The 13259-nt window shown below is 39.6% G+C and overlaps 1 protein-coding gene across 2 annotated transcripts; it reads left to right on the top strand.

Annotated features, from left to right (window-relative positions):
* Positions 1-5168: 5168 nt before the first annotated feature.
* Positions 5169-12803, top strand: LOC121545100 (collectin-11). Of its 2 annotated transcripts, none has more exons than XM_041855492.2 (7): positions 5169-5336; positions 7936-8066; positions 8249-8320; positions 9442-9513; positions 9607-9660; positions 9771-9866; positions 10088-12803. In XM_041855492.2, the coding sequence occupies exons 2-7, from the start codon at positions 7937-7939 to the stop codon at positions 10477-10479; spliced, it is 816 nt and encodes a 271-aa protein (XP_041711426.1). In that variant the 5' UTR covers positions 5169-5336; position 7936; the 3' UTR covers positions 10480-12803. The 2 variants fall into 2 exon arrangements, with proteins under 2 accessions (XP_041711426.1, XP_041711425.1); XM_041855491.2 differs by having other exon boundaries at positions 5170-5336; positions 7912-8066.
* Positions 12804-13259: the final 456 nt, after the last annotated feature.

Below are 13259 nucleotides of genomic sequence, written 5' to 3'. Positions count from 1 at the left end.
ATTTGATTTCAGTTATATTATTTGATCCTCCTCTCTTATTAAGAGAAGGAGTCCAGAGAGCTAACTTTAGGAAACTTGCTGCTTGAACATATAGAGAATTAGCGAACTCACACACTGTGGAGGAAAAAAGTACTCAATTGTCATACTTAAGTAAAAGTAAAGATACCTTCATAGAAAACGATATTAGTGAAGGTAGGAAACAACATCTCCACTTCGCTGATCCTCAACACTGGGGCCCCACAAGGGTGTGTGCTCAGCCCACTCCTGTACTCATTTACATTTTAGTCATTTAGCAGACACTCTTATCCAGAGCAACTTTCAGTTAGTGAATACATATATATATAATACATTTTTTTTTTATACTGGCCCCCCGTGGGAATCAAACCCACAACCCTGGCGTTGCAAACACCATGCTCTATCAACTGAGCTACATCCCTGCCGGCCATTCCCTCCCCTACCCTGGACCAATTGTGCGCCGCCCATGAGCCTCCCGGTCGCGGCCAGCTGCGACAGAGCCTGGATTCAAACCAGGATCTCTAGTGGCACATTTAGCACTGCGATGCAGTGCCTTAGACCACTGTGCCACTCGGGAGACCCATGCTCACCCATGACTGCATAGCTATGCACGTCTCCAACTCAATCATCAAGTTTGCAGACGACACAACAGTAGTAGGCTTGATTACCAACAATGATGAGGTGAGGGCTCTCGGAGTGTGGTGTCAGGAAAATAACCTCTCACTCAATGTAAAAAAAACTAAGGAGATGATCGTGGACTTCAGGAAACAGCAGAGGGAGGACCCCCCTATCCACATCGACTGGACAGCAGTGGAGAAGGTGGAAAGTTTTAAGTTCCTCGGCGTACATATCACTGACAAACTGAAATGGTCCACCCACACAGATAGTGTGGTGAAGAAGGCGCAACAGCGTCTCTTCAACCTCAGGAGGCTGAAGAAATTTGGCCTGTCACCTAAAACCCTCAACTTTTACAGATGCACAATTGAGAGCATCCGTCGGGCTATATCACCGCCTGGTATGGCAACTGCACCACCCACAACCGCAGGGCTCTCCAGAGGGTGGTGCGGTCTGCACAATGCATCACCGGGGGCAAACTACCTGCCCTCCAGGACACCTACAGCACCCGATGTCACAGGAAGGCCAAAAAGATAATCAAGGACAACTACCACCCGAGCCACTGCCTGTTCACCCCGCTATCATCCAGAGTGCGAGGTCAGTACATGTGCATCAAAGCTGGGACCGAGAGACTGAAAAACAGCTTCTATCTCAAGGCCATCAGACTGTTAAACAGCCATCACTAGCACAGAGAGGCTGCTGCCTACATACAGACTGGCCACTTTGATAAATGGAACACTAGTCACTTTAATACTGCCACTTTAGTAATGTTTACATACTGTATTTTGCATTACCCATCTCATATGTATATACTGTATTCTATACTATCTATTGCATCTTAGCCTATGCCACACTGATAATGACATTGCTCATCCATATATTTATATATTCTTATTCCATTCCTTTACTTAGAGTTGTGTGTATTAGGTTTTTGTTGTGGAACTGTTAGATATTACTTGCTAGATATTGCTGCACTGTCGGAACTAGAAGCACAAGCATTTCGCTACACTCGCAATAACATCTGCTAACCATGTGTATGTGACCAATACATTTTATTTTATTTGATTAAAAGTAAACGTTGGCAAATTGCTAAAATATACTTAAGTATCAAAAGTAAAAGTATAAATCATTTCAAATTCCTTATATTAAGCAAACCAAAAGGCACAATTGTCTTTTGTATTTTTTATTTACCGATAGCCAGGGACACTCCAACACTCAGAGGTTATTTACAAATGAAGCATTTGCGTTTAGTGAGTCCGCCAGATCAGAGGCAGGCAGTAGGGAGGACCAGGGATGTTATCTTGATAAGCGGTAAATTGGACCATTTCCTGTCCTGCTAAGCATTCAAAATGTAACGAAGACTTTTGGGTGTCAGAGAAAATGTATGGAGTAAAAAGTACATTATTTTCTTTAGGAATGTAGTGAAGTAAAAGTTGTCAAAAATATAAATAGTAAATAGATACCCCCCAAAACTACTTAAGTAGTACTTTAAAGTATTTTTACTACTTAAGTAGTTTTGATTAGGTATCTGTAGTTTACTTTACTATTTATATTTTTGACAACTTTTCCTTTTACTTCACTACATTCCTAAAGAAAATAATGTACTTTTTACTCCATACATTTTCCCTGACACCCAAAAGTACTAATTACATTTTGAATGCTTAGCAGGAAGGAACATGGACCAATTCATGCACTTATCAAGAAAACCTCCCTGGTCATCCCTACTGCCTCTGATCTGGTGGACTCATTAAACACAAATGCTTTGTTTGTAAATGATGTCTGAGTGGTGTTGGAGTGTACCTCTGGCTCTCCATAAATTAAAAAAACAAGAAAATTGTGTCGTCTGGTTTGCTTAATATAAGGAATTTGAAATGATTTATACTTTTACTTTTAGCATTCAAAATATAATTAGTACTTTTGGGTATCAGGGAAAATGTATGGAGTAAAAAGTACATTATTACTTTTGACTCTTAAGTATATTTTAGCAATTACATTTACTTTTGATACTGAAGTATATTTAAAACCAAATACTTTAAAACTTTTACTGAAGTAGTAATTTACTGGGTGACTTTCACTTTTACTTGAGTCATTTACTATTAAGGTATCTTTACTTTTACTCAAGTATGACAATTGGGTACTTTTTCCACCACTGTACATGAGACGTTGGTTATGTAATTATTATCCAAGCATGTGCCTTCTTCCAGAGGAAGATTTGCACTGGATTCATTTTTCTAAACTGCCCCCTGTAATTCTTTACTTTTTTCATTAAATTGTCTATGACAGAAGCATGGTGTTTTTTATTCTAGGCGTGAAGATATTTTAACATAATGTCTAGACGATATTAAGGCTACAATGATCACTCGTGCTTGGCTGCCAAATGTATAGGTGTCCCCATAGGCCTAATATTTAAATTGAGGAAATGTGATCATAATCATTATTCTAGCGATCGACGTTAGATGTCCCTCCTAATGAAAAGCCCCATCTTCCTGCTGATGTGAGCTGCTGGGTAGCACACTTGCACTTGATATGCGTTTATGGATGAGAAAGTGAACTTGCCATTTCCAAAAATTAGCTCAGTGGGGAATGGGGATTCCCTGCTTTGCGATCTGTTGGGTTTAATTTAATAGGCCTAGGCACTATACTTTTGCACATTTAATTAAATTGACGCATTTGGCGATGTTCAACTTCAATTAATTGGCACAAAACTTGCATCAGACCCCACATTTTTTTGGTCTCTGGCTTGCATAGCTTTTGATGTTGAGTCTCTGCCTGACAAAGTGATTGATGTTAGGATATTTAAGTTATTCCGTATGAGCTGAATACATTAAGTTGTTACATGTGTCAAGTTTATGGGCATGTGGCAGCAGTGTGTAGAAGGGAAGTTCCTAGGTGTGAGAAGTGTGCAGAAAGGCACGAGACAAAGGAGTGTGTAGCATTGGGGAAAGAAGCGATATGTGTTAATTGTAGGGATGCCCATAGGGCTGGGTGTGGATCAGAAATGTCCGGTGCAAGAGAGGCAGGTTGAGGTTACCAGGGTTAGAGTAGAGCAGAGGGTTTTGAATGCTGAGGCAGCGAAGAAAGTTGAGGAAGATGGGTCAAGGAGGATGGATCCTGAGAGGATTCGTGTAAGTAGTGTAGATCTGTATCAGAACAGAGGGATAGGCCAACGAGTGATATATGCTTCAGTAAGATTGGCTTTTTAGTGTTCATAGCAATGGTTATCAACTGTACTGCAGGGATGGAATGTAAGTCGCAGAAAATAGAGGTTGTGGTGGCAGCTGCAGAGAGGTATTTGGGTGTGTGAGATTAGACGTCAGAAGAGTTACAGGGTGTGTTGAGTGGTGGTGTCCTGTCCTTTCAGGCTGTTGGCCTGAGGTAGGCCTAGATAGGTTTAAATAGTGGAGTAGAGTGGTGGGTTTTTAATTAGTGTAGGGATAGATGGTAGGGTATTTGTTTATTTATTTCCCTTTTTTTTCAAGCAAAGTATAAGGGAGTTCTACTCCAGTCTAGTTGGTTGCGGTAATGCAACATTTATTGGATGGCAACCACCATTAAACCTCATGGAAGAAGAAGATGGCTTGCATAGCACAGGTGTTGGTCGCCTAAATTCACTGTAGTAGGCTAGGCCTAATATATAGGCTAGCATACGAATGGTTCATTAATATCCCAGCCTATGAATTCACTTCTAATTTACACATCTCTGTCTTCACTGTTCCTTTCTTGCGCAATTCTTGCATCTCAGCTGGCATCTTCACTGGCCTCTTCCATTCTCCGTATTCCTCTTATAGCCCTTGAACCAGTAGCCTAGGCCATTGCGTGTCCCAGAAGTAGCAATATAGTAGCAATATGGTCACTTATTTTGCTCTTGCATGCTGGATATCAAATACGCTACCGCGTTCATAATGAACTTGTGGGGAAATTGTAAAGGCTAGAGATCTCTGGTATGATGTGATTAGCTTGTGGTAAAAATGCAATACATGGGAATCGTCTGTTCTCCCCAATGTTTATGTTTACAATGTCATGTATTACATCAGAATGCCCAATGTTAGAATGTTTCCAATAACATTTATGAATTAAGTTAGAATGTCTTCCTATCAGTCTAATTTGCATATACATTGTGATTGGATGATAGCTGTGAAGGTTATGGAATCAGGATAAAAGCCTCTGATCTCCTCGCTCATTAATGATAGAATATTCATATTTGAAGATTGCTGAAAGGCCAGTTTGGCAATGACAAGGAGTAGAATGTTAGCTAAAGAGACTGGTACTCAGGCTAGCAGAAAAGCACTGTATCGTTTTTTTGTGCTAAAAAAATGTTTTTGTGTGAACTGAGAACTGACATTGCAACTCTATTAGGTTTGTTTTGTACTAGCTACATCATATATCATAACCTATTCACAGAACATATATTTCACGAATGGACCTTATAGTTTTTAATCCCCTTTGATGTTTAGTTTGTGTGTTATCAGAAGTGGATGTTGTCAACCCCCATGCTTTCCCATCCAATTATCTCTGAGGCCCCAGCTGCCTTTGGCTTTATCTGTGAAACGGCCTATCACACACATTCTAGGGTCCTGAGAAGGAAACGTGAAATCCCTGGAAAAACCGCCAGTGTGCAAGCCCCTGTTAACTCATGTGGATAATTTGGGAAAATCCTCAAGCTGAAGCTACTTGCTGCTTTGGGGGTCTGGAAAACTCCACAAAAGGTAGGTTACATTTAGAAAAGTTGATGTGACTTGAGACCCATATAACGGTATCCTGTGTATGTCATGATGAAGCAACCTTGTTTGGTTTATCTTTGGATGTTGTTGTCTGTATGTGATCCGTCACAGCACTTTGTATTGTTTCATCTGGCATGTCCCAAGACACTTTTCAAGGGAATTTACATCAAAGCCAGATAAGGAAATTTGGTCTTAGATCAGAAACTTTCTGGCCTAGGCTACTGCAAGTTTCACTTTATTATTATATTTTTTTTTATTGAGTGATGTGATAGGGTTGGTTTGAGGTCTCCAATCAGTTGTTGTGATGGACTGTATAAAAGCACACTATCACATAGGCCTGGAGAATCATTACTCATATCTGCCTTAATTGTACCACGATGCCATCCATGATGTTGTCTTTTTTCAATTTACTGCAAAACTGTCTTAACTCTGCTCTTTAGATGTACAGGTAACTGCCAAAATAATGGAAACATTTAAACTACCGTTCAAAAGTTTGGGGTCACCTAGAAATGTCCTTGTTTTCGAAATAAAATAATTTATTTGTCCATTAAAATAACATCACATTTATCAGAAATACAGTATAGACATTGTTAATATTGTAAATGGCTATTGTAGCTGGAAACGGCTGATTTTTAATGGAATATCTACATAGGCTTACAGAGGCCCATTATCAGCAACCATCAATCCTGTGTTCCAATGGCAATTTCTTCTGAAACTCGTCAGTCTATTCTTGTTCTGAGAAATTAAGGCTATTCCATTCGGGTAAATTGACAAGAAACTGAAGATCTCGTACAACGCTGTGTACTACTCCCTTCACAGAACAGCGCAAACTGGCTTTAACCAGAATAGAAAGAGGAGTGGGAGGCCCCGGTGCACAACTGAGCAAGAGGACAAATACATTAGAGTGTCTAGTTTGAGAAACAGATGCCTCACAGGTCCTCAACTGGCAGCTTCATTAAATAGTACCCGCAAAACACCAGTCTCAACGTCAACAGTGAAGAGGCGACTCCGGGATGCTGACCTTCTAGGCAGAGTTGCAAAGAAAAAGCCATATCTCAGACTGGCCAATAAAAAGAAAAGATTAAGATGGGCAAAAGAACACAGACACTGGACAGAGGAAGATTGGAAAAAAGTGTTATGGACAGACTAATCGAAGTTTGAGGTGTTCAGATCACAAAGAATAACATTTGTGAGACGCAGACCAAATGAAAAGATGCTGGAGGAGTGCTTGATGCCGTCTGTCAAGCATGGTGGAGGCAATGTGATGGTCTGGGTGTGCTTTGGTGGTGGTAAAGTGGGAGATTTGTACAGGGTAAAAGGGATCTTGAAGAAGGAAGGCTATCACTCCATTTTGCAACGCCATGCCAAACCCTGTGGACGGCACTTGATTGGAGCCAATTTCCTCCTACAACAGGACAATGACCCAAAGCACAGCTCCAAACTATGCAATAACTATTTAGGGAAGAAGCAGTCAGCTGGTATTCTGTCTATAATGGAGTGGCCAGCACAGTCACCGGATCTCAACCCTATTGAGCTGTTGTGGGAGCAGCTTGACCGTATGGTACGTAAGAAGTGCCCATCAAGCCAATCCAACTTGTGGGAGGTGCTTCAGTAAGCGTGGGTGAAATCTTTTCAGATTACCTCAACAAATTGATAACTAGAATGCCAAAGGTCTGCAAGGCTGTAATTGCTGCAAATGGAGGATTCTTTGACGAAAGCTAAGTTTGAAGGACATAATTATTATTTCTATTAAAAATCATTATTTCTAACCTTGTCAATGACTACATTTCCTATGCATTTTGCTATATTTCCTATTCAAACTCATTTCATGTATGTTTTCATGGAAAACAAGGACATTTCTAAGTGACCCCAAACTTTTGAACGGTAGTGTAAGTAAATGGGGGATACAAAGTATTTTGAAAGCAGGTGCTTCCACACAGGTGTGGTTCCTGAGTTAATTAAGCAATTAACATCCCATCATGCTTAGGGTCATGTATACAAATGCTGGGCAGGTCATTATTACCATGGCTACCATGGCTACCATGGCATAGGATGACAACCCTCTGGGCACACACTGGTTGAATCAATGTTGTTCCCATGTCATTTCAATAAAATTACATTGAACCAATGTAGAATAGACATTGAATTGACATCGGTGCGCAGTGGGAATGTCCCCATCCACAGGGCACGAGTGGTCACTGAATGGTTTAAAAACGATGTAAACCATATGCCATGGCCGTCTCAGTCACCAGATATCAACCCAATTTAACATTATTGGAGATTCTGGAGCGGCGCCATTAACAAAACACCACCATTAACAAAACACAAAATTATGGAATTTCTCGTTGAAGAATGGTGTCGCATCTCTCCAAAAGATTTCCAGAAAACTTGTAGAATCTATGCCAAGGTGCATTGAAGCTGTTCTGGTGGCTTGTGGTGGCCCAACGCCCTATTAAGACACTTTGTGTTGGTGTTTCTTTTATTTAGGCAGTTACCTGTATCTCTTTGTGTGTGTGTGTGTGTTTGCCAGTCAGTGTATATCTCATTACATTTCTTCCAGTCCATCAACCCATCCATGTTGCAGGATGAGAGGAGAGAAGCTGATGCCTTGTGTACTTATCACTCTACTGGGGCTGACCCTGATGCAGTCAGCTCACGGACAGCACATGTCAGACGAACCCTGCTCTGTCCAGATTCTCGTCCCAGGACTCAAAGGCATATATACAGTTCACACACAATACACTCACACGTTCATCAAAAATGAAAGAGTCTAAAACATGCTCAGAAAACATATAGGACTCATAGGGTTGCAGTGTGTACTATTTATCAACAGTAAAAACATTTTAGAGTTGTGCAGTTCGTGTTTTGATTCATGAAGTTTTTTCTCCATTTGACAGGAGAGCCAGGAGAAAAGGGAGAGAAAGGGGCACCTGGGCGACCAGGAAGAGTGGGTCCACCAGGGGAGATAGGTAAGCCTCTATCTTTGAAAACAGAAGCAAAAACAACGTTCAGCATTCTCTCTGTATAGGTGCTATGCTTTGATGATGACTTCCCTCACAATATCACAACGTTTTGACTCAATGGAGGCTGGACTTGGGAAACTTGAGAAATATATTGTTTGGAAATTTGGTCGTGGTAAGTTTTTCAGCTATGGAGGATGTTGGGAGTAATTATCTGTTTGAGAATTTTGTTGTCATGAAAAGCTTTTTGGACACTCCTACTGATTGCCCTTCGGAAAAGGCCTTTGGATAACCCTTTCTATCACTATGGTATTTATTTTACAATAGACTAAAACCATACAGATTTTTTTCCAGAATGGTTTAAAATAATCATATTTCCTTTAACAACATGATTCTTTGATATATTTCTTTAATTAGACAGTTATTGCAGAAACTAGAGTAAAGATCACATCATGCATTGACAATCATTTCTCCTAGTGGATGTTGTGTGCTGGTTACATCACTGCTAGGCAGTCCAGAGCAACAGAATGTTTACTTTAGGTCAGAGGTCGCATGACCTAAAAAATTTAAAAATGCATGAGAAACACTACCCAGAATCCCCTGAATCACTGATAAGTGTTTACAGCAGCTGTTAATGAGGACTGTTCATAGAGATAGATATAGTACTCTAGTGCCCAAAAGGCGGTTTTAGAATGGGCAGCGCCATTGAGGACTTTCACCATTTTGAAGTGGTCAACTGGGTGGGACTTCCTATAGGTTAAGGAAGGATAACATCATTCCATCCAGGTCACCAGGAGGGAGCAGCCAATGAGTTTACTCGTGAACAAACATTCCATAACTGCAATTGGCAGTAAATTGCAGTGTGCACCCTTTCAGTTTGTTTGCCAACTCATAGAAGTAGTAGAAGAAGAAAATTCACTACTTCAAAATGGAGATGGCTCTCACAGATGCCATAATGGGTCAGATACAATGATGCAATGTCTATCTAAGTCTATGGGGCTGGTGGATGCTGTCACCAAAGACAGATTAAATGCTCACACAGAGGCTTTGTTATTTAACCCACTTATTCCTTTGATTCTGAAATCAGTAACAAAACACCTCTAGTAACAGTGAAACATGTTTCCCTGCAGGACATCTTGGAGTTAAAGGACAGAAGGGTATAATGGGACATTATGGGAAGATTGGCCCCAGTGGAGTCAAAGGTAGGAAAAAAACAGAACAACATGCATTTACACTTCTGTTTTGGGATGCATTGCTATATTTTCCATGTACTTTAACAATGTTTTTACTCTCAGGTGTAAAGGGAGATATGGGTGATCCTGGATTAAGGGGCCCGAATGGTGATCCAGGTACAACATTTATTTGTTTGGAGAAACATTCTAGGTCTAGTTAACAATAAGACCAAGCCAACAAAGAGGAATGGAAAATATGTATTCCTCATTTTGTTTTGTCTCATCAGGTGTTCCATGTGAATGCACACCTCTGAGGAAAATTATTGGTGAGATGGACATCCTAGTGGTACAGTTATCCAGTGAGCTGAAGTTCATAAAAAATGGTACGCTTTCAGGGTGTCTGGTTGAATGTTAAATTAGGAATTTCCAATGAGTAACGTAAAGACATAGAGCTATCAGTTTCCTTTCAGTATTAATTGAAATGCTCGTAGCTATCACCATTTTGCTTTGTTTTCTTTCATGCGCAAAGTAAACTCTGGGTTTATATGTCAGTGTGATTATAGAAATACAAGTGCTAATTTTTCAGCCCTGCCCTCCCCTGCAGCTGTCACCGGCATCAAAGAGACCAACAGCAAGGTCTATCTGCTGGTCAGGGAGGAGAAACGCTACACCGACGCAGAGGCCTACTGTCAGGGAAGGGGTGGACACCTAGCCATGCCCAAAGATGAGGGGGCCAATACGGCCATCGCTGGGTACATCACAGAGGCGGGCCTGAGCCGGGTGTACATCGGCATCAATGACATAGACCGCGAGGGCCATTTCACTTACGTGGATAGCTCCCCAATGAGCACCTTCAACAAGTGGAGGGAAGGGGAACCCAACAATGCCTACGAGGACGAGGACTGTGCTGAGATGGTGGCTGTGGGGGACTGGACCGATGTGGCCTGCCACCCCACCATGTACTTTGTGTGTGAGTTTGAGAAGGACAATGTCTGAGGGGCATTTGTTTGAACGTGGTAGTGAATTTAGAGGTAAGGGGCAAAGGGCCTCATTTAAAGCTGCATGACAGAGAGAGACTTCAGTTATAGAGAAGCCTTTTATAGAGTTCTACAGATGTTGTTCAGTATGTCAAATTGTTTTGATACAGCTGCATTTAAATGTAATCACCCACCAGTGCTAAATATCATCGTACAGTATAAAAGATTGTGTACTGACATGCAACAACAGTTGTGTAAAGACAAGGTGTTTCTTCCCATTTTTTCCAGTCTTCTTCCTTTTTGACTTGAATGGATGCTGTTTTCATAAACCATTGCATTGAATGGATACAGCAATTTCTCCCTTGATCTCTTAATCTACTTGGTATCTACTTTTTGAAGATGAAACATACATATTCTATTTTTTTGTCTTTCTTGTCATGTTTATGTGAACTGACTACCGACATATTTTACATACATGGACTATTGGAAAAAGCAACAATCATAGCAAAATATCAACTTAATTATTTTCAAAACATCATTAGACATGTAAATAATGTTATTTTAAATAAAAAAATATCCAAAACAGGCTGTTATTGTAGACAATCTACAGTTAATTTGCATATTCTGTAAACAAAAATATATATATGTTTCCCTTATAATGTGCAGCTTTTTTCCAAAGTAGGCCTACAATCCACATTAGTACTAAAAAGCTGGTTTACCATCATTTGTTGTAGTATCATTCAGTTTTTAGAATTTTGAAGTAAACATACATTTTGTCATATTTATATGGTAAAAATGACTGCCATTTAAAGGGTCAGTACACCAAAATTTGAAATATATTTATTTTTTGGGACAAAAAGTTATTCATCCATTGATCCTGACAGACAGTGACCAAAAGTATGTCTCAGGCTTTTTTATTTACTAACCCCACAGCCAGTATTAGCATCGCTGCTAGTGAAACAATGGGAGTGGTAGGGCCTATGGCAGGATGCTTCAGAAAGCATACCCAGATCGTCAAAGTAACTTCAAACCAAATGTTATAACAACCAAAGTACCATAACAAGTTGTACATATAGCATATTGGACGGTATTATAGGAATTCTGGTATTTTTTATAACATTTTCCATATAATATTATATATTTTTTTAGATTACACACCAATACAGCACAGTGTGTACATTCAGAGGGTAGCTGGTTTCTGTATTACAGTTCTACCAAGTATTCATATAATTGACAGACTTTTATAAGCTGTTTTGACAGCAACTAAAGTAATTTAGATTTTGTACATGGTCATACCTAGTTATATAACCAGTTAGAACCATGGGCGAGTGCATAAGGTGCTCCATCGCTGCAGGTAATCTGTCTATCAGGTCAAGATCACTCCAACAGGTCCCCCTCCACTCTCTGGGGGTATGGATACCTTGTTATTATGTCTTCAGAGAAACCTAGATTCAAATAAAGGTTCTATCTATCCAATTTCTATAGGCAGAATAAGGTGTTTTTGGCTGGGGTCGAAATTACCCGGACATACTCATACAGAAACACTAAACAATTATTTAGATTTATTAAGAACAAGTTGTTTGACAAAGTCATGAAAAATTGAAAGAATTTAATAAACCACCTTCTGGGTACAAATTAACCTTAAAAATGTATTACTTTAGTTTAACAGCCACTTCTCCTTTGTTAAAGTTAAAGTAATTTGTGTAAATCATTTGAAGTAATATATTTTGTATTTTTTTCCCCCATGGCTTAAATTTACTGTATCATTAAGAAATATATTATTTCCAGTCATTGTATTCACCATATTGACTTTTTTTATATTGCCTTACCATGCACACTCATCAAGGTAGTGAGTTACTGAAGTGATTCCAATTTGTATTACCATTTACCTAGGCATAATCCATGTTGTATGTTAGTATGTTGGTCTTTAAATTTTTAATGACATGCATTTCTTGTAATGCACACTTACAGGAATACTAAGATAAACCATGTAAGCTAAACTATGTGCAATGTGTAGGTTGGAATAGTTTGGGATGGGGTTGAAAGTGCATGAGAGGTCATCTGACAGATAACAATAGCTGAGTGAATGATGGTTAAGAGGTTATATGGCAGGAATTGGTTAGAAAAAATAATGTGTTCAGGTATATTCAGAATCAAACATGGAGGACATTCCATAATATATGTTTAGCTAATAGGCTTTATGAACTGGTACTAAATCTCTATTGTAAAATATAGAACCTTTGGCAGCTGCTGCAATGTCTTCATTGATGCAGGGTGAAATATGTGGGTTGGTGTTGCTCATTTGCCTGGATTGTTCAAAATAAAAAACTGATACTAATAGTCGTTTATTGTCATGATTTGTTGATTTACAAGTTGTAAATTTACAACTGTCCTACTGGTGTATTTTGTAGGCTACTGCCACCTAGTGGCTAACAGTAAAACACTGCTACCACTGTTCACTGTTAATCTCCTCACATATGACAGAGCCGTTTAGAGCTACCTAGAAAGTTTTTCCAATATGCTACCAAATTAAAATTAAGTTCACAATGTATAAGGGGAAGATAAGAAAGAAGCAAACCAGATGTAGCTATTTCTAGGAAACCAAAACACGATTCAATTCCAACCAGAATACATTGCATGTGAACCTGTGAACCTATGAATTTAGTGACAAATAGGTTTATGATTATTGTGCATCATCTACAACAGGGACCATCAACTAGATTCAGTCGTGGGACGATTTTATGTTGAGCGGATGGTCGGGGGGCCGGAACAAAATTACAAATAATTTGTACACTGCAA

The sequence above is a fragment of the Coregonus clupeaformis genome, unplaced genomic scaffold, assembly GCF_020615455.1.
Source record: "Coregonus clupeaformis isolate EN_2021a unplaced genomic scaffold, ASM2061545v1 scaf1135, whole genome shotgun sequence".
NCBI classification, from domain to species: Eukaryota; Metazoa; Chordata; class Actinopteri; order Salmoniformes; family Salmonidae; genus Coregonus; species Coregonus clupeaformis.
The sequence above is the reverse complement of the archived record's forward strand: the minus strand, read 5'-3'. Positions and strand labels throughout refer to the sequence as shown.

Bases quoted from the DNA above. Each gene is read 5' to 3' on its own strand.
- LOC121545100 (XM_041855492.2), top strand. From the start codon at position 7,937: ATGAGAGGAGAGAAGCTGATGCCTTGTGTACTTATCACTCTACTGGGG. The intron at 9,514-9,606 runs GTAGGAAAAAAA...TTTTACTCTCAG, and splicing joins TGGCCCCAGTGGAGTCAAAG to GTGTAAAGGGAGATATGGGT. The intron at 9,867-10,087 runs GTACGCTTTCAG...CCTCCCCTGCAG, and splicing joins GCTGAAGTTCATAAAAAATG to CTGTCACCGGCATCAAAGAG.